We start from the raw sequence: 25,633 nt of genomic DNA on the forward strand, positions 1-25,633 counted from the left end.
TTCGTTACAACTGGGATATGTGTGTACAGAGACCTATGCCCATACTTGATCTGGCGATACCAAGATATCTTTCCCATTTGACCGGACGTATCGTTTTGTCTGATAAAGAGATATCACAGATATTAATGTCGAGGCAGGGTCACGATTGAGCAGTGATCAGTCGTGAAAGACACTTACAGTATCTTTAGGCATTGATTTTCTCATATCTGAGCGATACACGAACATTATATCAGTATGAACTGTCTATTGCGTAGATAGGAGATAGGAAATGAGTGTAGACGGATTCACCAAAACCATCCAGCTCGTCCCTTGTTGAACCCACACCTTCCATCCCGTTATAGTAACTACGAACAAAACGTAAGCCACTCAGCATATCGATGCCAACGTCGATGTCCCCCTTCATGATTCATTTGAGGCGAAGGCGACGTGATATTGATTATATACGAGAGAAGCGATAACAAGAAAGAACATCAAACTCACTCTACCACCCTCCTATACACACTATATCCCATCTTCTCGTACATCTCTATAGCTCTTGTATTATTACACCGCACAAAGAGGTCGACGAACCATGCGTCCACTGCGTCTATGCTGCCTTCTTGCTTGTCTGTACTATGACCATGTACATGGTCATGCGTATGATCGTGGTCGTGGTCGTGGTCGTGGTTATGGCCATGACCATGTGAGTGTCCGTGATCGTGCGAGTGATCATGACCGTGATGATGCCCCCCACAATTCGAATGATCATGCTCCTGTTGTATTCGGGGATTAGGTCCCGATAGCCCCTCCAAAACATCCATCAATACCCTTGCCAGACCCAGTGATCGATATTCCGGAGAGATGGATAAAGCTGTGAGGTGGCCGTGATGCTGTGGATCAGGTGCGGGGGGTTCATGTTTCGCTATCACTGTGGGATTTAGTGAGAGGGAATATCCGTCAGCCAGAAGATTCCTTGAATTTTCGTTCCAGGAGAAAGGTCCGAACATCTGCTGGAAAGGAGGCGGTACGGATGAGATGGAGATCACTCGACTCACTATACGCTTTTATGGATTCGTCAAATGCCCCTTGGACGGTAACGCAGAAATCTGGCCATTGGGCTGTATAACTTGCGTAATATCCATTATGGTACTACCGATTATCGTGTAATCAGCTATTATGAATCGACACTTCGCACGCAATATCGGACACTTACCGTCGCTGTCCACGCATCTGAATTGACGTTGTTGAATTTGAGTATATCCGTAGGATCGAATGGACGGATTATCGACATTTTGCGTTATCTTGCTTTGATAAGTTCTTTACAGTGTTGCTTTTCACCCTTCCCTTTAGTTTGCGGTCCCTCCGATAGTCTGGTGTCTGGTCTCGCTCTATGGGTCTTCGTTTATATACTATGTAACTGTTCTGTACGCTATAAACATTGAAGGTTGTTCATTTCGAACATTACTCGTAACGTCTTCGACTTTAGCTAACTCACCTTGTTCGTTGGGTGTCACGTGATCTCACATACGCCCGGGAGGTCCAGTCGAACCTCGCTATCCACGATGATGTGCTATTACTATTCAGCAATCCTTCACTGCATCTCATCTACAGCATACAACTGCAACCCCGTTCCTCAACAGCTCAGTGAGCCCTCAGAAACATATCAAGATGTCCTCACCGCCCACATACACCTACACCCTCACCCCCCTCTCCTACTCCCTCCCAATCCTACACGCCGCCTTCCACCCCTCATCGACAGTCCTAGGTGTATTCCTTTCCCCTCTGATCCCCAATTCGAGCAATCAAATAGAAGTAGACGAAGCTATACCGCTGATACATACCTACACGACTCTCTCGCCCATCACCGAGGTTGCGCTATCGTTGGTCGAGGAATACTGCAAGTTGAAGAGTAAGAGGATAGTGGGGATATATATCGCGCGGGATGTGGGGGAGGGGTTGGGGAGGGTTGGTGAGAGGGTGTTGGGGGCGCTGAGGGAGAGGTTTGAGGGTGTTTTTGGATTAGTGGTGAGTTCAAGTGCACGGCCGCTCGTCGGAAAGTAAGACATGTAGCTGATTAAATCGTATGCGATAGTTGGATAATGAGAAGTTGTCTAAAGGTGTATTCGCATATACAGTAAGTCCACTCTCACTACTCTCCCTTCTTTCCATTCCCATCGAGCTATGCCGCACACCTGCAACCTCGATATCACGAATTAGCGGAATTGAGATTAACAGCTGAGACCATGTCTTAATAGCCCTTCATACCATCCTCACCAACAACCTTCAAACCCCAAACGTCTGAATCCGAATCTTTCACTCTGACTTCATCAGACCTACCGTCAAAACTACTGCAAATCATAAGAGCCAAGAAAATACATAGGAACATAAGGGATTTTGACGATAATCTGGAGGATCCGTATGTTACCTTTTACTCATTTAGCTCACTTCCGTCACCTTGTTGTCAATATCGGAAAGCAAGCTTTCCCTTACGGGATTATCCAAACCTATGCGAGGATATAGCTGACTTGCCCTTTTCTCATCTTCAGCGATGCAGATTGGCTCGAGAATGCTCTGGTGAAGAAGGACATTCAGAGATTTCTATCTTAGTGAAACTGCTCTCCGAAAAGGTATATCTTAGAATTCGTTACAAATTAGAAATGTACAACAATATGTAAAATACGCCAATTAACATTCACAACGCCGCGTGTATACCTCCATGTAGTGTCCCAAACCAGCAGCTAACGAGATAGTGTTGACGTCTACAAATCTATGTGATCTACTGAAATCCCTCATATAGTTATCTGCGCTTGGATCATCGATAATACTTGATGTATACCTTCGGATCTTGATAATCTATACCCATCGACATATCACAAATGTCAGTTGAATCTTTTTTTGGGTTGTGAGACCATCGCTGAATGGGGATGGGCACCTACAGATCCGTATGATCACCATCCTCTACATCATGTATCTTGAGATCTATTGTACCTGGATATGCACCCACGATCTTATTGAAGTATACTAATCCCATTCTTAAAAGATCAGCTCTCACCCCTCACCCGGGGATCTCCTCATACGATCAGAAAGATCCGCACTCACACTGTCCCTGCCTCGGTACCATATCATCCAGCCAGCCCCACCAAACATCCACTTCAATAGGGTACGGCACCTTCCTCCCTTTCCCTCCTTCATCCCCTCCGTTCGAGTATTGTGTAAGAGGAGAATCGTCCAATTGAGCAAATTCGATGGTATCTGCTAGATCTTTTACAGTATCTTTCAACCATTCTGAGCCTGTCTCCTCTGGGCCTCTGTTCAGGCATATGAGATGTTCTATCTCATATCATCAGCTTGAGTATACTTGCTCTGGTCCACACAGGTGGGTGTACTTACCTTGGCCTATACCTTGGCCGTTCTCCGCAGCCATATATGAGCTTGTCAACTGTTCTCCGGTAACCCATTTACCAAACCACAAATTAGCTTGCTCTCGATTGATAAAGCAAAAGACTGGAAGGGAGCTTACACAAGCCACACAACATTCACATTCACCCCACAACCTGTTCCTAGGTGTAGAAGCGGAAGATTCGCCCTCTTCATGGTCTTCCTTGACAGTCGTTTCATCCATATTGGGTATATCCGTACCATCCCCCACAGAGGGTTTAGCGGTATTTGATCCTCTAATGTTGTTCAGCAATTGACTAGCAGATTGGGCGATATCCCCAGTATCACCATTACTTTCTGTCTTCCTTACGCTTGATGGTGTAGGTATACTGCTGTATGAATCAGGAGTGGGTGTCGATGGAGTGGTATTTGAGAAAGGCGAGGTCGGATCTTCTGTAATAGATTTGAACCATTTCAGAGCAATAGATTTACTGGTGTTGAATGCCTTCATACCGCTATCATAGGCTTTCTGAGCTTGCGTAGCGGCTCTGATCAAGTGGGGGGTCTAGATCACATCAATCAGACCAGAGCGTTGTTTGGTAAGTGGGCCTTTACTCACTGTGATATGCTGAGTGGCAATCAGGGGAGAAGGTATCCAATCCCATTTGAAGGGCCAGTGATCGGGATGGTCGGAGGGTAATAATGGAGACCAAGGTGCTAGGAGGTATAGTCGTGGGGGTGGGTTCAGGCCTGTTGAGAATGCTGAGGGATGGCGGGTTAGGAGGTGGAGTGCGTAACTTTGATACAAATTCGTAGAATCAGTAGTGTAGTCTCTTACAGCCGATGAAAGGTGGGATTCACTCACTAGACCCCAGCTGAAGACGCTAGTATGTTCGTTGGTCTGATGTTCAGATACTCAAGGACGGAAACGATCATCTCTACATGTCGAGCGTTTGGTCAGATGAATCAGGATTGATCAAATACTAGGCCAACTCACCACAAGACCTATCAATCCTCTCACCCAGCGGAACCTCGCTCGTACCCCCACACCCAGGTCTATCAACCACAATCATCCTCACCCGATAAGCTTTCAATAGTGGATCTACCGTCAATCGCCGTTAGCGAGCTGCACCCCTCTTTCTCTTAGTCCTGATGGTGAACGCTCAACCCACCCATAGGAGCTGCAATCCACCTGCTGCACCCACTAGGCAGCAAATACAATAAGGGTATTCCATTCTCATCGCCTATATCGGAGAAGGTCACTCGGAAGTTCGTACGTGGACATCGTTTTAGGCGGCGGTTGAACTTCGGTAGGGCGAGGTACGCCGGTGGGTCTGATAGAGCTGTGGGTGTATGGGGGTCCATCCTAACCGCGATCGAGGAGGAACAAGATGAGAAGAAAGGATAGTGCCGTGATGAGAGAAGATCCCGACAGTGGGATATCACAGAAAGAGTGGTAGGCTGGTCTCCGAGTTTGGGTTGTTAAGGTATCATGTCAACAAACGTCGGATCGCTGCAAACCCGGACCCAAACGTCATTGACGATCTTCCTATCCTTCCGTCGGAAGTCATATCGCTCGCCTCCTCCCTTCCCCCCTACCTGAGCCTGCGATGACAACACATGCCATCGAGGCGTCCAAAACAGTGGTCATATCGGTATATCACATGCATGTATACTCATAGATAACCACAAGAATTATAACGTATATACAAAAACCTGGAAAACACAAAATTCGTTATTTCTCGTGCGACGAACGACGGTGCCGTTGAGGTGTTGAATCCTCTTTTTTACAATCATGTATGCTCACTCCCCTAAGCGGTTGAGCGTTTTATTACAACTTGTTGAAACCCTTCCACCACCCTTTTGACTCAGGCCGCATCTTCCTACGCTGTTCAAAGCCAATTGAAGAGACTCGAGTCGATTTAATCCCTGAAAGCCCTCTTCTTGGTCTTTCCATCATCCCTATCTAAGGGTTTGATCCCCAACGACTTGTGTCTCTCTTCCAACCAGTCCTTGGCCTTTTGGCCGGTGGTAGATTCGTATTCCTGGACAGAGATGGGTGTCTCACCGTGGGGGGTTACTCTGAGACCATGTCGGAGGGATGGCTATACGTAAAACATGGGATGAATCAGCGTTGATATCTCATGAAAAACAATCGTGATTCGTGACCAGAAGGAAACACGGTATGAGGAAGACTCACGTAGGCGTCGAAGGTAGCAGAGTGATTGACTACTCTATTATCCCAAATAGCTACATCACCAGATTGCCAGCTATACGTCCAACTGAGTATCAGCGGACAGTTCCATACCAACTCATAGGAGGTATATCCCAGTCTGATAAGACAGGATTATCCGAAAGAAAACCAAACTCACCTCCACCTGACCGTCCCATCAGTCTGCTGAGCGAACTGATCCTTCAAGAAACTCAAGATCATATCGCTCTCAGCCTTAGGCACACCCACCAAACGAGTGACGAAACCGGGGTTGACAAAGACCGATTTCAAACCCGTTACAGGGTGGACTCGAACGACAGGGTGAACAGTTTCGATGGGTGCTCTTCTTGGGATCTTGGTGATTCCTGTTCGGGAGGCTGCTTGGTCGAATCCTGAGTGGATTGCTGAGAGGGATTCGAGGTATTTCTGCATTGGTTTGGAGAGGGAGGAGTAGACTGTGTAGCTGTTTATGTGGGGGTTGTTAGCTCTGAGTGCGTCCATGGGCTATGGTACAATGATCAAATCACGGACAGGGGAGATACAATCAAAATCGAGGAGGAAAGTTGGACTCACCCAGATGACCATAATGTGTCATTACCAACTTCAGGAGTGGTCAATAATCTCAAAATGGTAGTTCCGGGAGGTTGCACCTCGTAAGTCACATCAGAGTGGAAGAGCTCTGCTCGAGAGAAGGCGTAGAGATCAGGTCGGGAGTTGTGGTCTGCGTATACGACTGGGAAATGCGAGACGTGGGGATTGTCAGCATACGCCTCACTGAAACATAAAGCACAGGTGAAAAAAGGACGGTACTCACCTACAACATCGTCCAAATCGCCTCTTCTTGGTGTAGCGTACGTAGCGTGCTTGTGCAACGGTCCGAAATGTTTACCGAGGTCTCGTTGGGCTTCGATAGTAAGGGAATGTTGGTTTCGGAAGACTACAATACGTCGAAGCATTAGCTAATCGCCAGACAGGCGCTTTATAATGCGAGTGGTAACTCACAGACTACACCTCGTTGAGCGACAAGAAGAGCTCTGGGAATTGCGAAAGACAATGTCAGCATGATCCAAATACCGTCGTTCTTCCCTTAACTTCCACATGCTTCCTACATCGTCGAGTCCAGTAAGAGAAGGACCTAGGAATCAACTCACAAATCATCTTTCTCCTCCTCGCCCAGCTCCTCCAACTTGATATCACCCTCAATGACCGTACCAACAGCTACCAACTGGTCCTTCACCCTCCCTCCTCGAGCTTCCACGAACGCCCTCAATCTAGCAGCGTTGGGGTGGGCTTTGAGACCTCTATCTTGGATGTCAAACAGTGGGAGAGGGGGGTCGGATGCGGTTCGGTCGGGGTTATGAGCTGTCACGCGACCCGGCAAGAAAATTTCGTTAGTCTTGTTTATCCAAATTTTTTACTCTTGTCTCAACAAAACATTCATCCATCCATCCTGATACAATCCATCAACCACACCTCCAAAGTTACTTCGATGTTGAGGATGATAGGTAAACCAAAACCAGACTCACGAAGGAAATCAGCAAAAGGGTAATTCTCGCCTGGACCAGAACCGAATGTCTCTCCCTAAGCGAGCGACGACCACCAAAATAAGCATGTTATGGTCATCTACGTCTACCCCACAACGACAAAGAAACAGAACTCACAACATAGTTGTATGGGTCAACCATTACTACCTCATCGTCGTCCTCGGTGGTATGTCCACTATCGTGTCCTCCATCTGTGGGTTTGGCCACTTTCTCTTTATTGAGTTTGAGGGTACCAATTGGGACTTGTTCGAGGATTGTTGAGGTTGTGACGGTCATTTTGTTTTATTTTCCTTTCCGTTTCTACTATCTTCGTCTATCAACCAAGTAAGTATAGCAAGTAAAGAAATTCTTATGGGATGAAGAAGTGGGAAAGAAAAGGTCACGCATGCATGTCACACATCCTTATATATCATCTCATGTTCATAGAGCAGCATGGAAAGTGTCAAGCACAGTGTGCGGTGTTGTATGCTGATTAAGGGAAATAAATTGGTCAGGAAATTCAATCACACCATTTCTCGACATATTTCCATTTTTTGGTGAAATTCATGATCGATATCGCATCACCGAGATTTTTGTTTTTGATCTCTTTGTAGTCGTGTGCGTGCGCTTTCTTGCGTGCTTGATGGTCAAAGGTGTACCTTTGGATCTGCAGATCACCCACGTTCATACCTCACCTCTCTCGGTTTGCCATACTCATACAATCTCATCGGCCGTGAACGAGCGACGAAAATATATGTACCGCATAGTGGGTTGATCGCACGAGCAGGCAGAGTTGGAGTCCAGAATTAAGGAAAACAGCTTACTGTTATAACAACACTGCTCCATACTTTCTCCTCTAACCCGCCTATCCCTATTCCTGCTTCGTGCCAAGCGCATCATCAAAGACAAAAAGAGATAACCTTTACCCTAACTTGATGTCGTTGCCAATCAGCTCGGAAGACCGATTTGATAAAACTGTCTTTGTCCCTGTCCCTTAAGAAAGGGGTCTCCATCACGCTCTGCAACGGAAGTCACGTAACGAATCCGAATTTAACCGACCTGAAGCTACAGTGTACTAACCAGCAGGTCGCCATGAGGATTGAGATAAATTAGGTTGATAAGCTTGTGCTAAGCTAGGTGATGATGTCTTATGTCGTGCTTGATGGATGAGCGATGCGATGGATTGTCTCAAAGGGGGTGCTATGCTAGATCACATCGTGAAGGGCGCAGTGAGGATGAGGATGACACGTCGATCTTACCCGGTAGACGTTCCTGAACTAACGGCCATTCCCAGTAGTAGTTGAGTGGCGAAAAACGCCACAATACACGATGCTTTATAACTCCGCATCAGAAACCATTCGCCACGAATGCACCGCGAGGTTGGGACTGAGCGGTAGCACCAAAAATTCATTTTAGATGCATCTGCTATCCGTCCTCCTTCTCCATATAGCCTTCTATGCTTTGTATACAAGGGTTGATAGATCATTCGGTGGTCGATTCTTCACAAGCTGAGGAAGGTGAGAGAGATAGGATGTGACAATTCGGAGCTCACGTATCTCCCGTCTCCTTTGGTTTTGCTAAACTGGTGGGGAGATGGGTCGAAGAGGGGCGGACATCTTTAGTTGTAGTGGTAAGAATTACATGCATACATGTGCCTCCAGCATGATATATGCGCTGCGTACAGTCTGTCAACCGTATGTATGCGGTTTCAGTAAGGAGCACTCGCTATGCACTACTTCGGTGTATGCTGGCTGATGACGACAACGACGACGATACAACCTTATTGTTCAAATTTAGGTTGGTGATAGTGTCTGAAGTAACTATGATGGAACATATGCTGAAGTAGCCGGTCGACCGGCAGGCATTACACACACAGCCTGGGAGTGGTGTTAGCAGTACAAGACGAATCAATAATGAGTTATACCCCTCAAAGGTACTTGTGGATAAGAAGTGGAAGTGCCAATCTGCGGCGTAAATGGACATACCTCCAAAGCGCCGAAGATGAGTCAACGACTTAGGGGATGATGTGTGCATTTGTGTCATATAACGTTGTATTCCGGTTAAGCTGCAGTGCGATGATGCCAATGTGGCACTTTTAATTCGAATGGGTTTCTGTTTCTTTCGTCACCCCTTTGCACAGTAACAGAGTCAACTTGAATTGCATACTACATCTATCCCTTTTCAAACACTTATTCATCGTTCAACCCATTCTCACTTCTTATATCTCTCCATATCATCCAACTTCTGATCTTCTCTCTCATCAGCAGAACCGGATATATCTCGTTATCACACCATTGCAAGGCGCACATGTGCAGAACAATCTTTCAAGCGACAATCAATCAAATTCAGATCCATCATCTGAAAAATAGACTTAGACCCACTTCCCCCGCCATTCCCTTACCACACCGACGCCACATCCACCCATAATCCTAAAATCCCCAGTCCACTCTCGTTCATCCTTCCATCATTTCATCGCTGGTGAATCGAACATAGTGATTATCCCACCACATCCATCCTATCCATAATGGATGTCGATACACCCTCACCCTCACCTCCACTTCCACGCCATAATGAATCTGAACCGCCACCACCAGATTCAAATTTAGAATCCCATTCCCACTCACCCGCCACCATCAACGCAACGCCCTCCAGTACAGCTGGACCATCAGATACCCACGCTCATGCATCTACGCCAATCTCAGATAAGCCGAAGAGGGCCAAGGACGGGTACTGGAAGATGAAAGAGGCAGAAGCGAAAGCGAAAGTACCAGCTGAGAACGATGAACCACCACAACTTTCACATACTGCCGACACTACCGCTACTATAGAAAACCAACAGGATATATTGATGACTCCACATACCACTTCCTCTGTACCACCCTTAGATACCACTTCCAATGCAAGCACCACCCCTGTCCCGTCCGCAGCAACACAGAGCGGACCGAAGAAGAGGGGTAGGAAGAGGATTTCCCCACCGCCATTGATGACTACCAAAGGGATCAGTTTGGTTTTCCGTGTGCCACCTGGCGGTAGTGGGAATGGGAACGGTGCGGGTCCAAGTGGGTCAGCTTCCACGTCCACTCCGACTCAACAACAACCAATAGCAAGTGGTTCGGGGACAAGAGGAGATCAGGATAGTAGGGATAGTACGCCTGATCAAGGTGGGCAAAGCGATTCGGGGTCGAAGAAGAAGAGAAAGGCAGAGTGAGTGTGGCACATTGTTTCTTCGTCTTTCTCCACCTTCTTCATCTCCACCATCAACCTTCATTCAGATCCCAATCCATACACCTCATCTACTTCTATGCATAAATCACCTATGCATGGGTGCATATGCTCACACTCTACTCGTCATGCAGTGCATCCCTCTCCAACTCACGTCCAACTCGCGGGAGACCCTCACCCAACGGTACTCCTCTCACCGGCTCACCAGGTCCATCCAATCTCAACCCCACCCCAAACGATACCGGGGCATTATCGATCTTCGCCCCTCCCCCTCCGTCTGAACAACTTCCCGAAGCTCTCCAGACCCCCTTACCCGCAGATGTAGTTCCCGATATTGTCGACGCAGATGCCATCCGCAAAGAAGCCGCAGCAGGATTCGAATCCAGATTAAGGTCCAGGACGGCACCTGGTCAAAGGAGAGATGGGGGGGAGAGAACCGGCGTTTCGGCTAGTGGGAAGGATGTTAGAGTTGGTGGGACTCCCAGGACGGCAGAGAAGGCTAATGGGAGTGCGGCCGCTGCGCCCTCTGGGACTGGGGGGAAGAAGAAGGGCAAGGGGAAAGCTGAAGTGGACGTTGTGAGTGATTTCGTTTGATCTACATGGATTATGCGAAAGATGGTCAGCCTATCTAACTGGTATCTCAAGGACATTTTTGCTGAGCATTCCACGTTTACCCCATAGCCAAATCAAGATTTTTGCTCGGCCTGCAGAGGTATAGGAAGGTTCTTATGCTGCGACGGATGTCCTCGATCATTCCACTTCATGTGCCTCGAACCACCCTTGAAGATAGATGAATTGCCAGATGAAGAAACGTGGTATTGTAAGAAATGCAGAGCTGAGAGAGTGAGTCTGAGCCTGAGAATGAGATTGGATCGGCATTGCACAAAGGATGCACAAGAGCCTATGAAGGCCTTTTGTCTCCTTCTTTTGTCTCCTTCTGCAAGAAGCCAAAATCCTATTTTTGAAGTTGTCACTTTCGCTCAGGCCGAAATTCTACAAAAGCGAAAAAAAGAATCATATGCTAATGTGGGCTCGTGCTTAGCTCAAGGAATCTCGAGAAACCGCTTCGCCAACTAAAGAGAAGGAACTGAAACCTATTCCTATGGTCTTCAAGCAGTTGAGCAAGAAGGTGGACGATGAGAATCCCTGTCAGTTCAGGTTACCCAGCACCCTCAGGACATACTTTGCGGGTGGTGAGTTATAGCATATCCTGCTTATATGGTGTAGGGGCTGGGTGAGGAGAGCTGATTTGATCGTCGAACAGTCGGTACTGCTCCTAGAGGCGAGTACGTTGATTCTGAAGAAGCACGAACCAAGTTTGAGTGAGTCTCTGCCCTTCCGCGATGACCATGACTATCGCCTCAGATTCAATTTACTGATATTGATCTTTCCTTGTGATTTCTCCACACAGTCGAAAAGGCTTCCAAGAGGATCGCGATCCCTTCAAAACCCGAGATGGCAAGAACAAGCCCATAGCATGCTACGTCTGTGGCGGATCATCCTTACCCAACCATTCTCTCACTACCGACCCGGAATCAGCCTGGAGGCAAATCGTTTCATGCGACTATTGTACCCTCTCTTGGCACTTGGATTGCCTCGATCCGCCATTATCGTCAATGCCTAATTCAGGTAGGAAGTGGATGTGCCCTAATCATGCTGAACAGGCTTTGGTGAGTGGCTGTTTGAGCTTGTCGTTGAGGTTATCTGTAAAGAAGCAATCAAGCTGACGAGTCCCGTCAAACCGCCGCAGCCACGTAAGAGAACCGTCCGAAACGACATGGAAACCATCGACATCGACCAGCGCCACCAACCAAATAATGGGAATATCATAGTTATATCTGAACCTGAACGACCCAAAGGTCCTCCACTGGATTATGAAGATTTGGTGATCAACCGTAAGAAATTTAGAGTTCCTGAGAGGATCATAAGGCTGGATTTCTGGGAGAAAGTCATGAAAGATGGGTATGTCGGTTTGCAGTTGAAGTGATATAAGGGGACGGAATTGTACTAATTCACGAGATGGATAGTGGTATACTAAAACCTCAATCTGATCGTCTTGCCAATGTGAGTGTCTCTCCCACGTTCCTCTTACCAAGTGAACGATTTGAAGATTTAGGATTGATCATGTTTCTGTGTTGATCGTAGCCATCCGACGAAGACGTCGAAGCTGCCAATCTCGTCTTATCATTGCTCGAACCTCAACCCCAAAGCAACGGTACCATCCCTGAACCTGAGAATTCGACAAGCAATCACGATCAAATGGAGGTCGATCAACCCCTCAATGATGCCTTCCCTACCCCCTCTACGCCCACTCACGGTAAACCCCAAAGTACAGGTTCAGGCTCAGTAAATGGATCAGGTGGGAAACAACCCAAGATTGTGCTGAGGATGCCTGCGGGATTGACTCCGAAATAGTCGAGCGGTGGATGTCTGACATATATGGAGAATCCTGGAGAAGGGAGCTCATGCTCATCCACGACGACGGGTGAAATCATCATGTCCCTTCGCGTTTTGGACTCGTCTGGAATGACGGCCCATCAAGACCATTGAGCAAGTGGGTGAGCACATCGGAATAAAAAGGTTTTGTTGTATATTTTGGGCGTTGGGTTTTGGCTTTGTCTTTAGGAAAGGGATGTAGAACGACGAAAGAGAATGAGAGATCTTCAGTACTTGATCATACACTTGTATTGTAAAAATCCGAGACGGGAGCAGAAGCAGAAGAAAGAGAAAGAAAGATATGATGAATTCTAAGGAATGATAATCGTTATGCATATCCTACCATGTCTACTTCTACTTCTTTATGATGATATACAATCTAGCTGGGTATGCAAAACACGTTATTCCGGTAATCTATTCTAGGCGTGATCAAGTGCACGATGTCTAGTTCATGGCTCTCATGGCTAGTTCAAAAGCCACGAATGTAGCTCCGTTTGCGAATGGGGAACTGTATCAGATCGTTGGTCAGCTCATTTACTCTATGGGCATCAGGACGTAAACGCGGACTCCAAGGTTGGGAGATTCGAGACTGCGAAGGGAGTTCTGAAATTTGGAGAAGGAGGATGACTTGAACATACCGTATCAGCGTGGGTGCCAATCCACCCATGAAGCCTTTCAATCCTTGTGTCCTCCAAGTCAGCCTCGTGCAATCTATCATACCTTTGTATATCCTTTTAGTTGGGTCGAGGGAGTCGGTTTGGAGTTTTGATTTTATCACGTCTACGGGGTAGATCCTGCAGCAGAAAAGACCAGCGGTCAGCGGTCTTACTTCCGCCGTCTTCCTTCCGCGAACGACGATATGAAAGATCTAGTCGAGAGGAGACGAAGCTGCAATAATGCTTGGAATTTGGGTGATGCACTTACGAGAACCACAAGGCGTATCCTGCTGCCGCACCGTACGTCACTGCCCATAAGGGGGATACTTGATCTCTTGATAATCCGGTTGTACGAAGATGTCGTTGGACCAGTGCTTCGTATGCCATGAAGTAACATCTATCACACCGTTCCACAAAGTCAGCATCGCATCTCATATTGGTATGTAAACCATGACAAACGCCGGATTCGTGGAAAGAGTAGGTTCAAGGGTAGATCACTCACCCATATCCTACTCCATCTCTCCACATCGTTGGTACCTGACCTTTGAACACCCCCTTCAATCCCCCACCCTGCTTGTAAAGCTTGACCGCACAGTCCAACGGACCATTATATAATCTCGGCGTAACGGCAGGCTGAGTTTGTAATCTTATACGAATGTGTTCAACGGGGTTGGCAACGACGGTGTTGGCTACTCCCGCGAATGCTCCGCTCATCCACAATTCACCTGGGTCATTTCCATCGCACTAGCTTGGCTTACTAATTGATGTGATTTGTGAGACTACTCACCCAGATTCAGTTCTCTTCCTTTAGCTCGACCAGCGAAGAACCTCTTGGCCCCTTCCAGAGCTCCAAATTGGATGGACACACATGCTCCGATACCCAATAAAGGCGTCAGAGTACCCTATGAGCACCAAAAGATGATCAGCTTTAGCTCCTCTTGAAGATTATGCGAGGAATTGGTGGATACCTTGTAGAAACCCAATGGACCATCCGCTTTTAACAACTTGGTAGCGCAATCTAAGGGAGAAGCAAACGTTCCAGGAGGAGCAGTCTGTATTCGTACTTTGACAATATCGAAGGGCTTGAACCGACCATCAGCTCAATTCGAGCCATCCCAGAGGCGGAGGAACCTGTACCTACCTGACCGACAAGGACTTGAGCTATACCTCCCACTGAACCTCCTATCAGATCTTTCTGAGTTTGCGTGAGGGCGATGCCTGCACCGTCTGCTGGGGGAGATAGAAGCTCGGACATCGTTTATGGCTTAGTTCAACGGAAACAGACGACGGATAGGAGGGTGCAAGATGGATGTGGATGAGATGAATGTATCTTTTATAGGGTGAGAAGACGAGTCGAAAGGTCATTTTGATGGTCAAAGGACGGGTTTTTTTTCCAATAATTTTGGATCAAATTGGAATATCAGAATAACGGGCAATTTCAGGCACCATACCACACAAAGATAAGGAATATATATATGTGCTGCAACCTATCCAAACCACGACTTTGACTGTGTACATCAATTCATTTGCAACACATGTGGACATGGACAACAAGGTAAGAGTGGACATCAAGATCCTGTCATTGCATGTCTTTGTATCATCAACGGAATCTATGTATGTACGGGACGAGGGCATGATGCTACAAAAATAACGAATCTTCTCCATATAACAATACCAACCGGGGCATGTTTTTTCTCCTTTCCTTTACACTAAATGAGTGAATCAATCGTTGGTAAGACCAGACTACCATGCTGTTGTTGTTGTTGTGTGCGTGTTGTTGTCGTTAAGGCTACAAATGTTCTTGAGATTAAAAGCCACCATAAAACCCAAAATCAAATTATCTATCCAAAATATCTATATAGCGGTCCATGACAGGGCGGCTACGGTCTCCTCGTCCTCTTCTAATTTACTCCTTGGTTTTTGTCTCCTGTCAGAAGCACGCAGTAACCTGTTGAGAAAACCCTCTTTGACAGGAGCGGGCACGGCGACAGGTGCAGGTGCCGCTTTACCTTCGTAAGACCTGAATGAATTTGTGGTCATTGATCGAGGGATGGAGTAGTTGTTGACTGAAGGTGCTTCGTAGATCGCGGGAGGAACTTGGATCTGAGCAGAGGATACGGATCTGATGTTCTTTGACATGACTGGTGGAGAGACCTGTTGGGGTGTCAGAGGCATATCTTCAGATTCTAAAGATGAGGATGAACCTGATCGATCCAAGGGAGGAGCGATGTAAGTGATGTCCTCCTTGGAAGATACCCGTCGATGACTTGATGGTCGTTGAGAGACGGATTGAGGTAATCGAACAGGTGTGGGAGGGGTGTTTGGTAGTTCTGGTGAAGACGATGAGGCATATGGTGAATCGAAGGTGTATCTCGAAAGGAAAGGTTCAAAGTTATCTACGATCTCTTGTTCGTTGATTGACAAGTCGTAGTCCAAGAGGTAGAGTAACTGCTTTTCCATCAAGTTGATCTCGGCGATGGAGAACATTTGGGCGTATTTGGTCCAGTGTTTGTTCTTTGGTGAAGAGTCGTTCAAGTATTTGGCAGCGACGATGAGGGTAGCGAGGAACACTCGGTGTCGAGTACATGGCATACCCTTGGCGACTTTGGGTAGTCTGTGTCGTAGCCTTTCCAAGTATACTAAAGTAGCTAACAAGGTGGAGACTTGCACATTGGATTGTTCACAGACGACAGCGATGAAGGTCTCGAGTGACGGAAGACCAGGCGCTTGGTAGCCGTCCTTTGCTGGAGTAGGGGGAGGTGATGGAGGGATAGCGATCTTTGTTGAGCAGGCGATGACTGATGAGGTTCGGTCGGCGAGGTAGTCTATCACAGAGTACAAGTTAGTAATTGAGATGGATGGTGTACTTCGGAGAGATCGCGACTTACAGACCATCTCACGAGAGACATCAGTTCGGATGAGCTCGAGAAGAGCAGGGTTGTGGATACCGCATACAGAGAGCGATGCGGGATGAGTTCTGTCCTCAAAGCATGGGGACATGGGCTCGAAGGAAGGGGTACCGGCAGGGTAGGAGGACATGGCTGTCGAAGACATGTTGGTGTTTGGTGTAGGGGCTTTGATAGAGATCGGAAGGTAGTTGGTAAGAGGGATGAACTGATTCTATGAGGTGGTCGAGAGATAAGGATTAGTTATTAGGGATCCTCTTCAAATCGAGGGAGAAGGGTAAAGGTGGCTTTGACGATGAGGTTACAGGATGATGGAATGGATAACAATCGGATGAAAGTGATGATGATGAGAAATGTGTTAAGTAACTTTTTATATAAGTTGCGGGAAGGCAGGAGGGGGGATGATGTAGACGACTTACGATTCCTTGGGATCTATATACACGCTAAGGAAAATATGATAACGCGTTCAACGCTAGGGAGATACGAAAGGCAAAGAGAGTAAAAGCTAAAAGTCACCGAAGATCTTCTTCTTGTCGCGTCTCGTCTCGGAAGTCCCACCAGGGGTATTTTGATTTTGCGTTTCGAAGTGAAGTCAAATGGATAAATAAATCGATTGGAATTAAGAATCAAGTGAAGTAATCAAGAACGTGAATCGAACTAACACCAACAAAGTTGAACAGTAAAGTCAAATTCTCGACAAGCAATCAAGCAATCACGTCAAGCAAGGAAGAAAGAAAGCACTCAGCGAAACAGGGCACACCCAGCACCGGCACCAACAAAGGATGTTGGAACGTAAAGATATGGAAATTAAAAAGGGCAGTCGCGTCTTCTTGTTTTTTTTTGCTTTTCTGCTTTTCTTTGGTGAACCTGTTATTCCGCGGTCAGTCCTTCGGAGGTCACCTCTTCGCTGAGCGACGCGCTGTTGAGAAAAGGGCTGGAAGATAACGGGAGATGTGAGGAATGCGGAAGCACAATCTTACTCTTACTGCAGATGTAACGCTCTAACGCCACTTCCCGAATGGCTCGTTTGGCGGATGCACGGTGAGGTGGGAGATGTAACGGTTAAAGCGTAAAAGTTCAGGGTTCATGAAAGAAAGATTGGAACGACAAACCTTGTTTTGAGTGACGCCAGCGGCACTTGTTGGTCTTTGGGTGATTCCAAGAATGGGGTCTCCAACGTGTTCACGAAATGCCGTTTGGCTGTACCTTTGGCTCGAAGTTTGGGAAAAACAAGTCTATCAAAGACTTTTTGGGTTGGTGTCTGGCCCGATCAAGGGTTTCGTTGAATGGTGAAACGGAAAATTGAAAACGTTAAGGAATGTCGTATCGTATGTGAAGGAACGCGGAGCAGGAAGAACCGACAGAAAACCAAGGTGAAAGAAAGCTAATTGATCATTTGAAGGTGTGAGTGAAGAAGGGTGAAGAAAGTTGCCTTGTTCTCTGGGCCTTTTTCACCTTCTGTGCAGAGGGGTTTTGGACATTCAGACGTTCTGGATAGGTCACCTGCTCGAGGGTATATGATGTAAGCATGAGCGAAGCAGGCGGGCAAGAACCAGAGATAAACGCAGATCTCATCTTGTTCAAACCGGAATTCAGAGAAAAGCGGAACCTTGTCGATTCCAATCCTAAACGTTATGATACCCGTTAAGCCCCATCCTTTCTGGAATCGCAGCTCAGAGAGCTTGGCGGTACAATTAAGCGCGGTTTAGACGGCTTTCGACTGCAACTGCACAGAACGCAGTGCGAAGCACGATAAGGCGGTTCAAATCGAAATGGGGAAAGTGACGTTCATACAAAGTAGGGTATGAGAAAGGTATCGGTGACTAGTGCATAGATAGCGCGTTCACATGGTCTGAGTTCCCATAATTTTCTGGTCCCTTGGTCTGGAACGACAATCTTGTTCACCTGACTGTGCATGTCTCACTACAAGGTGGGTGCCATTGGTACGTTCCGAGCTGCCGAGAGTGCTTCGCTTTGCTCAATCGTAACGTTTGCATGCCTGATCGATCAAGCGATCTGATGATGGTGATGGTGTATCTTGGCAGTCGTATCGGTATCTGTGGTTATCGGGTTTGACAATTTGTCTTCGGGACAAAGTAAGTTGCGCAACAGCACAGAACGGTGAATGCTCGTCATGCACTCCCGCTGACGTTTGATCAGCCAACGCAGTACCTGATCTGATACGGCATGGCGGAATTAATGCTTACATCACTTTTTGGCATGTCAGATAGTCTTCTGGGCGTTACTTGTGCTCCAATTCTTTACGAGTGATAGAACGCGACGCGTCGATCAGGTCCTGAGTCAGCTTCCCGTTCTTTTAGCGCAGGAATAACAAGATAAGATATGGCATTTACCCTGGCCAGCACTGTTGGCGTGACCCGCCAGGGCAAAGACGCGTTTTCATAAGCAGAGAGTAAAAGCAATTTGAACTCGTAACGTCGATCATAGACCCGTGCTCAAATTTAAATCTACCTCATGAGAGAATGCGCAAATCTCGGACGGGAGAAAGAGGAATATAAGTACTGTATCCACTTGATCGGTTCCGTGAAAGATGGTATGTGCAGCGAGTCCAGAACCTCTGCAGGTCATTCACGACCTCCTGCTTCCTACGAAATCAACGAGATCCGAGGGAAGAGTCGCGTCGTATATCTCCAGCTCCTGTAAATCCGGATGCATACGTCATGTTGGGCTATGACTCCGCTGAGATAAAATCTATCGTAAATATGTAGTACCTCATCGATGTCCTCCTCCGTTCTTAGATGTAGTTGCACGTTCCGTTCTTTTTTCACTATCTTCCTTCTTTGCGGCGACTTGTAACGATGCCTTGACTGGATTGGGCGCGTTGAAGATCTGCATGCTCATCAGCTCTTGCAGAAGTCAGCTCTGGAATCCAATGAACCGCTTACCGCATCTAGTTCTTCCACTGTGTTGATAATGCTAGATGAGCAGATACTTCAAGCAACGACAGCGATTAGACTTACAGGTTCGACCTTTGGTCTCTACAGCTAGGAGATACCATATACCAGTCTCGATCAGATCCCAGCATACCCAAGGGAGATATGTCCACCAGCCGATCTATCAGGCAGTGAAGGTTTTAGTCACATCCGGAGAGGATTTCAGAGAAGGGATTTACCTTCTGTAGAGCTGTGTGGCGTGGATAACCCCAAGTGAGCTGAAGCACGAAATTGTATAATGCACACTTCGCACGTACCGATAGGAGTAGTCAATTGACCTAACACAGCTGCAAAGGTAGGAATGAAAACATGAGCTGATCATTCGCGACTTGCCCGTCGACACTCACAAGCCAAATTCAACGTCAATACCATCAACCCCATACCGGTACTTCTTTGTTCCATACTGAGCACCTCAGGTGGATATACAGCTACGAGCGGTATATATGCCCACGCGTATGTCGCGTAAAACAGAACCAGGAATGCAATAGTCCCCTTAGCAGCTGCGTTGTTATAAATCACGACCGAGATTGTCGTTACCCCCTTCAGGGAGATTGCCGAGCAGGTCATGGCTAGTGCGAGGAACAGGGCGCAGAGGAAAGTACCGAAGGTCAACATTGGTCGCCTACCTAGGCGATCGGTACAGTATGTTCCGAAAATAGCGAATAGGAGGCCGATCAAGGTGGGTATGAGACTATCGGGAAACACAAATCGATGTCAGATCATTCAACAGGATGAATCACTGCTGAGACTCACGTCATGATGAGTTGCTGGCGAACGCTGGTCATGCCGACTAGTGGATAAGCAAAGATTTAGACTATCCCATCGAAGACAGGCAAAAACAGAAGCATATAAACTGACCTTGCTTGTACAAGCTAGGTGCCTGCTTACGAGGTCAGACGGTCTCATTCGTGTCAAAAGCTGCCATATCTCCCACTCACGAAGATCATCCTGTGAATATGACAAATCTCAGTCTACCAACTCACAAGAATGTGGATCGAAATGACTTACAGAGTATTTCCGCTCAACTGTTCTCGTCGTTGATGATTAGCGAGCTCTCAGGGGATTGCGGAACACACTTACTTGCCCAGCAGCTCCCATGATCAACGCCAACATCAATCTGTACCGTTTTCCCTCAGTGTTGGCTACAGTCTGATAATCGAACATCTTCTTTGGAGCTGTACTTAGTGACAGTGTGATATGTTCCAACTCTTTCGCTACCAAGGGCGTATAGACTCCATTTCCATGAAATTTGGTTAAGACGGCTTTGGCTTTTTCGGGCTTCCCATGAGCGTAGAGCCTGATATATCTATTAGCAGGTGGATTTCGCACAAATGGGAGAACTTACCATCGCGGAGATTCAGGTAGGAATAGTACAGTGGAAGCCATGATCGTTCTTACAGGATATATCATTGGCCCATTGGTCATTCGATACACGGTGGGCTCTGCTGCTGGTAGATACTCACGGGCATATAAGCTGTCTGTTGGTTGAGCCATGCAAGATCAGCTACCAAACTTCACATTGGAGCGCTGGTATACGTCGACTCACATGACCAAAGGTAATCTCCACGACCAGTCAGACTTGATCTGTTCAGTCAGTATACAGATAATGGTTGCAACAGCGTTTCCCAGTACTGGAGTACTCAGCCGTCTCAGCATAAAATCCACGGAAAAGGCAGCAAGGTAAACTTACACCAACAACTGTCGGACCCATATAATCGGTTAATAAGTATCGACTGGCAGACTGAAATCATGTTACGGGCTCACCAATTGAACAATCCTGAGTATCTAACTTCTATCAGCTATCTGATGACACCAGAGAGGACACCATTCTAGACGTACCTGTCAGAAATCCCCTGTTCAGTGGCGGAGCCAATTCAACAACATAGGGTGGAGCGGCTGAACTCATCGTTCTGATTATCAGCTGCATTGCTGGGCCGAGAAGGGAAGAGGCTTACCGGGCTGCATCAGACCTACTGCTGCCCCTAGAAGGAATCTTCCAGCGAACAGCATTCCGAAGTTCTTGGAAAAGGCAATGAGGGAGGTTCCGAGAATATACACCAGAGATGCTAAATGTTGTGGTGTCAGGTTGTATCAGGACGCTCTGCAAGGACGGGATGAAGGCGCATACTGACAGACAATCATACCACCCCTTCTGCCCAGCCTATCGGCCTGACAGGGGATCGTCAGCTCCGCCAACAAGCCAAGCTCGACATTCACTGACTATGATGGGACCAAGCCAAAAAAGAGCACACGCCGCTATAGGCCACATCGAAAACACCAGCTAGGAGAGATACCATGACAGTGAGCGTTTGCAAGAGATTATTGCCAAGCAGCACTTACCCCTGTCGATACCTGTATAGCAAGATGTTAGCAAAGAAGCAGATGATGCAAGGAAGGAACAGGATATAAACGCACCCCGACATCTTCGAACTTGAAGTAATTCTGGAAAGTCGGCATCGGACTGGTAGAATGAACCACCGAAAATCGTCAGCACCACGGACCTTCCTCATCTTCAATATAGCACGTTTGGAATACCAGGTATTTTCAACACTCACTTGATAGCTGTCATAGACCCCACTCCGTACCCTGCCATAAATGTCGCTAGAAGGGCCACTGACCAGACAGCATATAGTTTGATCATTCCGGGGGAAAGGGGATCGAGATCTGCATCATCAATCAATTATTATTTCAGCACCATATCAAATATCGAGACCAAAGATTCCATGTACTGTGAGAGGAAGATCAGGTATCAGGTATACAGATGAGGAGCTCACGATCATTCTGCAAGAGCTGCGCTTCATTCATATGTGATGATTCCCTTCCAACCTCTCCTTCATTGTCTGTAGAACGGGTTTCGGTAACTGGTATGGAGTATCTGATGTCTTGAGACATGCTATCTGGCGTTATAGATGGAAGGTCTGTCCGATGTGGATAGCAATGTGATCTGTGAGTATAAGTGGGATGATATGGAGATATTTGTTGGATCAAAGTTATCACCTTGATATACTTCAAGAGAGAGCTTTTCGACCATCAATGACGCAGTATGCTACCAAGCCGGTATAAAGAGACATACTGATGAGGAGGAAGAATGATCAAATTTCAGACCCAGACTTATGACGATGCACATGAAAGGAAATGATGGGACCACGCAGATATGGCAAGTAGTCAACTCCTTTCTTCGACAATCACTCCTTTCACTGTAGTGGTATATCGGTAAAATACACATGCAGCCATAAAGATTCCCCTGGTCCGATTGAACAATGGTTCTGATGATGACCAGATCAAAAGCAAGGTGATTGATGGTTCCTATGTGCAGTTGATCGTGGCATCAATCTCATTTCGCCACTTCTTTGTGAAAAGGGGGGGGGGGGGGGGTCAAGACAGCTACGCCAGTGCAGGAGAGATGCATGTTGCTGGACACAGGTCCTATTGCAGATAAAGTAATCTGTTCGAACATGCTGGAGAATTGAGAAACAGTCTAATCTGATGATATGCGATGCGATCGAAGAGAAATGAGTCGTTGATTCAGATGCGATTAAAGAGAAATGTCAGCCTTCAATAACTGATTATCGGGATGAACCAAATCAATCACAATAACCATGATTCGCTGACCCTGATCAATTTGATGGATTGGTCTCAACCTTCAATCTCGACGTACGCAATCAAATTAACCCAAAAACGACAATCAAACATGTCGATCATTATATTATGATATGCATTACGAATACCAATCAATACTAATCAATCCACCCATCACACAAACTCAAATCTACCTTCACCACTGGTCAATAACCTCCTTGCATTGCCCGATCCAACCACCCTCTCCAACTTCAGCGCATCAAACCTTGAGAACAACACCCTGCTCGATACCTCAGCTTCGTCAACTTCAACTTCACCCTGTCCCTTTGATCCCATGAAGGGTGTACCCATAAATTCGGAATAGAACTGCGCATGATCCGGTAGAGAGTAAAACACTAAAGTCTTAGCTCCACGGATTTTGTATCGTCGGTAAAAGTGTAATCGTTCAGTCACGATCAAGAATGATTTCTTGCCTTTGAAGAATAATGTACGGGCTTTACTGATTTCGGAATTTGAGGAGTACTCCGATATAGCTGCGTAGGTGACTACATCGTTCTTCCTTAGATAGTTGTTAAGTCGAACGAAGTCGAAATATGATGGAACTATTATGAGTGTGTTTTGACGAGAAATAGCTGATCGTAGCAAAGCGGGGATGGTCTGCGACACACACAATTGTTAATCGACGAGACAGGTAGAAATGCTGTCGAAGAACTCACTTTCTTGGTGAACCATTCTAACCTTGTATCCACCTCCTCCACAGCAGCTTCACCACTCAAGGCTTTCAAACCCTCCAGATCTATTCTCTCAAACACCTGTCGTACACCTGATCTCACACGGCCAAGTACACCTTCATAATCTGATCTTTCTGATCGGACTTTGCCTTGCAGGTTATGACAATGACGGTTGAACAGTGCACGGGATTCAGGGGTGTCGTACCGAGAAAGAAGGATTGTCTGACGTAGGTACTGAGCTCTGTAAAGAGGAGTCTATCAATGCGTTGCTCGAGTATAAAACACCGAATAACATGTGAATGGCATAAGAGTGAGACTCACTGTTGTTCAAGGTACCATGGCTTCACTCTCGAGAAATCACACCCATGAGGGGATTTGGGTATCTTGTTCATGTTGTTGAAGATGAACTGGTGCAGACACGTGAGTCAGTGACCTCAAAATGGAGTGCACGGTGAAAAGACCTACTTGTACATGATCCCAATTCTGCACAGCCATCGTATCCAGCCCATCCGCAATTAACACCTCGATAGAACTCAACAAGTCCGTACTATCCTCTTTCTCAGCAGCCATTTTGAAACCTAAAGGACTAGATACCAGTATATCGCAATCTAGTAATTTTTCTTCGTTGGCAGGGGGCATAACTATTCTCCAAGCTTTGCGTGTAAACTTGATACCGAATCTAAAGTTATCATCGCTGTTCCCTCTGAAGTTCACTAAGTGGTCTGTAGGGAAGTCTTTGCCTGCTGAGGTTGAGGCGAGAGGATCTTCTTCGTCCTCGGGTAGGGAGAAAGAGGAGAGGAACGGTCGCTGATTCTCTATCTGAGTACCGGTAGGAGCGAGAGGAAGCAAGTGAGTCTTGATGTAATGCAGAGCGAGTGAGCGGAACGGTAAGAGTAGAAGAACTTTGGGCCGAGTGAAAGACTGATCTCGAGGTGGTTCGGGGATAGAAGATGGGTTGTCGGAGGAGGCAGCATGAGCAAGTTTCTCATTGTTTCGGATGATACGTCGACGGGTCCTATTGGGGAGGATCACTAATCAGTACAAGGATCGAATGGCTTCGAGAAGACGGACCTACTTCAGAACATGATTCAGAGCATGAACTACCGCTGCCTTCCTCATAGCTTCTTTCTGCTCTCCAAGTATCTGAGTTTCGGATCCATCTGCTTCTCCATCAAGTGAATGGAGATAGAAATCTTTGTATGTACCCAGGTGTGAAAGAGAAGTCGAGAGAAGAGGGGTCGAAGATGATGAAGCTTTCAAAGAAGTAGCGATGAAGGGGGTGATCTGAACAATCGTAACGTCAGCTCAACCCGCAATTTATAAAGGGTGACGGAAACTAGAAGGCTTACTCTAGTCCTGACTTCTGCTGATACAGGATCGGGATGGCTCGTCGAAAGCTCGACTACTCTTCCAAAGCCCTTTGAAGTCCTCCTCTGCGATTTCCATTTGTGTTCCTCAACAAGGCTCACAGCTTCTTTCGTAAGTATAGGTGGATCAGCGCCAAAGTGGATATTGAACATATCGTCGTTGGCTATAACACACTATCGCTCAATACTCGGCCATGGCCAGATGCGAAACATTAGGAAGCTACCCACCTGTCGAGCTTTCACCCTCATCATCCGACTCCTCATCCTCTTCGAAAACCTCTTCAACTGCACCTCCATTCCCATTGCCATTGACCGCATCTGTTGACCCTTCCAGCCCATTCACCTCCGTTACCTCGATCTTCTTAGCCTTCCCTTTCCCCTTCTTGCCAAACGTACTCCCACTAGGTCCCACCTCCCCTCCGAACACCACGCTCTTCCTCCTTTTTTTGGATGGCTCTCCACCATCCTCTGAGTCCGGTACGAGAGAAGGCGTCTTGGAGAACGACGGTGATCCCCTATGTCCACCTGGTACGTCCAGTTCCCTAGGTCGCTTCACCGCGCTGACGTTGAGAAGAGTGAGAAGCTTGATCTCTGTTGCTGTGCTCATGTTTGCTGAGATTGTGCTATGCTGTTGCTGAGATGGTAAGATAAAGAGGACAAGATAACAGGTGAGAGGACGACCAGAAAACC

General features: G+C 47.0%; 10 protein-coding genes across 10 annotated transcripts; 3 read left to right on the forward strand and 7 right to left on the reverse strand.

The window, feature by feature from the left end:
• Positions 1-33: 33 nt before the first annotated feature.
• I302_107546 (uncharacterized protein) lies at positions 34-1,270 on the reverse strand (the record flags this gene model as incomplete). The annotated part of the gene is made up of 6 exons (XM_019193322.1): positions 34-99; positions 178-206; positions 289-344; positions 481-907; positions 1,035-1,128; positions 1,193-1,270. 6 exons carry the CDS (start codon positions 1,268-1,270, stop codon positions 34-36), a joined length of 750 nt encoding a protein of 249 aa, XP_019044799.1.
• Positions 1,271-1,647: 377 nt separating this feature from the next.
• Positions 1,648-2,586, forward strand: I302_107547 (uncharacterized protein; the record flags this gene model as incomplete). The annotated part of the gene is made up of 4 exons (XM_019193321.2): positions 1,648-2,004; positions 2,072-2,113; positions 2,235-2,395; positions 2,526-2,586. The coding sequence occupies 4 exons, from the start codon at positions 1,648-1,650 to the stop codon at positions 2,584-2,586; spliced, it is 621 nt and encodes a 206-aa protein (XP_019044798.2).
• A 325-nt stretch (positions 2,587-2,911) lies between these two features.
• On the reverse strand, positions 2,912-4,722 carry I302_107548 (uncharacterized protein; the record flags this gene model as incomplete). The annotated part of the gene is made up of 8 exons (XM_019193320.1): positions 2,912-3,000; positions 3,079-3,309; positions 3,370-3,418; positions 3,500-3,922; positions 3,977-4,154; positions 4,223-4,295; positions 4,355-4,459; positions 4,530-4,722. The coding sequence occupies 8 exons, from the start codon at positions 4,720-4,722 to the stop codon at positions 2,912-2,914; spliced, it is 1,341 nt and encodes a 446-aa protein (XP_019044797.1).
• A 557-nt stretch (positions 4,723-5,279) lies between these two features.
• On the reverse strand, positions 5,280-7,389 carry I302_107549 (uncharacterized protein; the record flags this gene model as incomplete). Its single annotated transcript, XM_019193319.1, has 9 exons — positions 5,280-5,462; positions 5,558-5,627; positions 5,730-6,032; positions 6,143-6,302; positions 6,384-6,506; positions 6,572-6,603; positions 6,721-6,931; positions 7,096-7,150; positions 7,231-7,389. 9 exons carry the CDS (start codon positions 7,387-7,389, stop codon positions 5,280-5,282), a joined length of 1,296 nt encoding a protein of 431 aa, XP_019044796.1.
• A 2,227-nt stretch (positions 7,390-9,616) lies between these two features.
• Positions 9,617-12,301, forward strand: I302_107550 (uncharacterized protein; the record flags this gene model as incomplete). The annotated part of the gene is made up of 7 exons (XM_019193318.1): positions 9,617-10,296; positions 10,449-10,890; positions 10,996-11,157; positions 11,363-11,507; positions 11,579-11,636; positions 11,726-11,984; positions 12,065-12,301. The coding sequence occupies 7 exons, from the start codon at positions 9,617-9,619 to the stop codon at positions 12,299-12,301; spliced, it is 1,983 nt and encodes a 660-aa protein (XP_019044795.1).
• A 32-nt stretch (positions 12,302-12,333) lies between these two features.
• I302_107551 (uncharacterized protein) lies at positions 12,334-12,729 on the forward strand (the record flags this gene model as incomplete). The annotated part of the gene is made up of 2 exons (XM_019193317.1): positions 12,334-12,378; positions 12,460-12,729. 2 exons carry the CDS (start codon positions 12,334-12,336, stop codon positions 12,727-12,729), a joined length of 315 nt encoding a protein of 104 aa, XP_019044794.1.
• A 465-nt stretch (positions 12,730-13,194) lies between these two features.
• I302_107552 (uncharacterized protein) lies at positions 13,195-14,661 on the reverse strand (the record flags this gene model as incomplete). The annotated part of the gene is made up of 7 exons (XM_019193316.1): positions 13,195-13,258; positions 13,389-13,544; positions 13,675-13,803; positions 13,909-14,131; positions 14,194-14,308; positions 14,375-14,488; positions 14,548-14,661. 7 exons carry the CDS (start codon positions 14,659-14,661, stop codon positions 13,195-13,197), a joined length of 915 nt encoding a protein of 304 aa, XP_019044793.1.
• A 599-nt stretch (positions 14,662-15,260) lies between these two features.
• On the reverse strand, positions 15,261-16,460 carry I302_107553 (uncharacterized protein; the record flags this gene model as incomplete). The annotated part of the gene is made up of 2 exons (XM_019193315.1): positions 15,261-16,231; positions 16,295-16,460. The coding sequence occupies 2 exons, from the start codon at positions 16,458-16,460 to the stop codon at positions 15,261-15,263; spliced, it is 1,137 nt and encodes a 378-aa protein (XP_019044792.1).
• A 2,585-nt stretch (positions 16,461-19,045) lies between these two features.
• Positions 19,046-22,158, reverse strand: I302_107554 (uncharacterized protein; the record flags this gene model as incomplete). Its single annotated transcript, XM_065870479.1, has 22 exons — positions 19,046-19,162; positions 19,219-19,235; positions 19,294-19,387; positions 19,446-19,456; positions 19,524-19,553; positions 19,614-19,957; positions 20,020-20,056; positions 20,125-20,146; positions 20,205-20,214; positions 20,275-20,291; positions 20,347-20,563; positions 20,612-20,659; positions 20,730-20,744; positions 20,813-20,897; positions 21,106-21,162; positions 21,222-21,332; positions 21,399-21,435; positions 21,488-21,547; positions 21,607-21,618; positions 21,682-21,727; positions 21,822-21,930; positions 22,041-22,158. The coding sequence occupies 22 exons, from the start codon at positions 22,156-22,158 to the stop codon at positions 19,046-19,048; spliced, it is 1,614 nt and encodes a 537-aa protein (XP_065726551.1).
• An 861-nt stretch (positions 22,159-23,019) lies between these two features.
• Positions 23,020-25,550, reverse strand: I302_107555 (uncharacterized protein; the record flags this gene model as incomplete). Its single annotated transcript, XM_019193313.1, has 7 exons — positions 23,020-23,502; positions 23,562-23,817; positions 23,898-23,983; positions 24,042-24,591; positions 24,652-24,860; positions 24,926-25,107; positions 25,172-25,550. The coding sequence occupies 7 exons, from the start codon at positions 25,548-25,550 to the stop codon at positions 23,020-23,022; spliced, it is 2,145 nt and encodes a 714-aa protein (XP_019044790.1).
• Positions 25,551-25,633: the final 83 nt, after the last annotated feature.

Source organism: Kwoniella bestiolae, chromosome 6 (genome assembly GCF_000512585.2).
Source record: "Kwoniella bestiolae CBS 10118 chromosome 6, complete sequence".
NCBI classification, from domain to species: domain Eukaryota; kingdom Fungi; phylum Basidiomycota; class Tremellomycetes; order Tremellales; family Cryptococcaceae; genus Kwoniella; species Kwoniella bestiolae.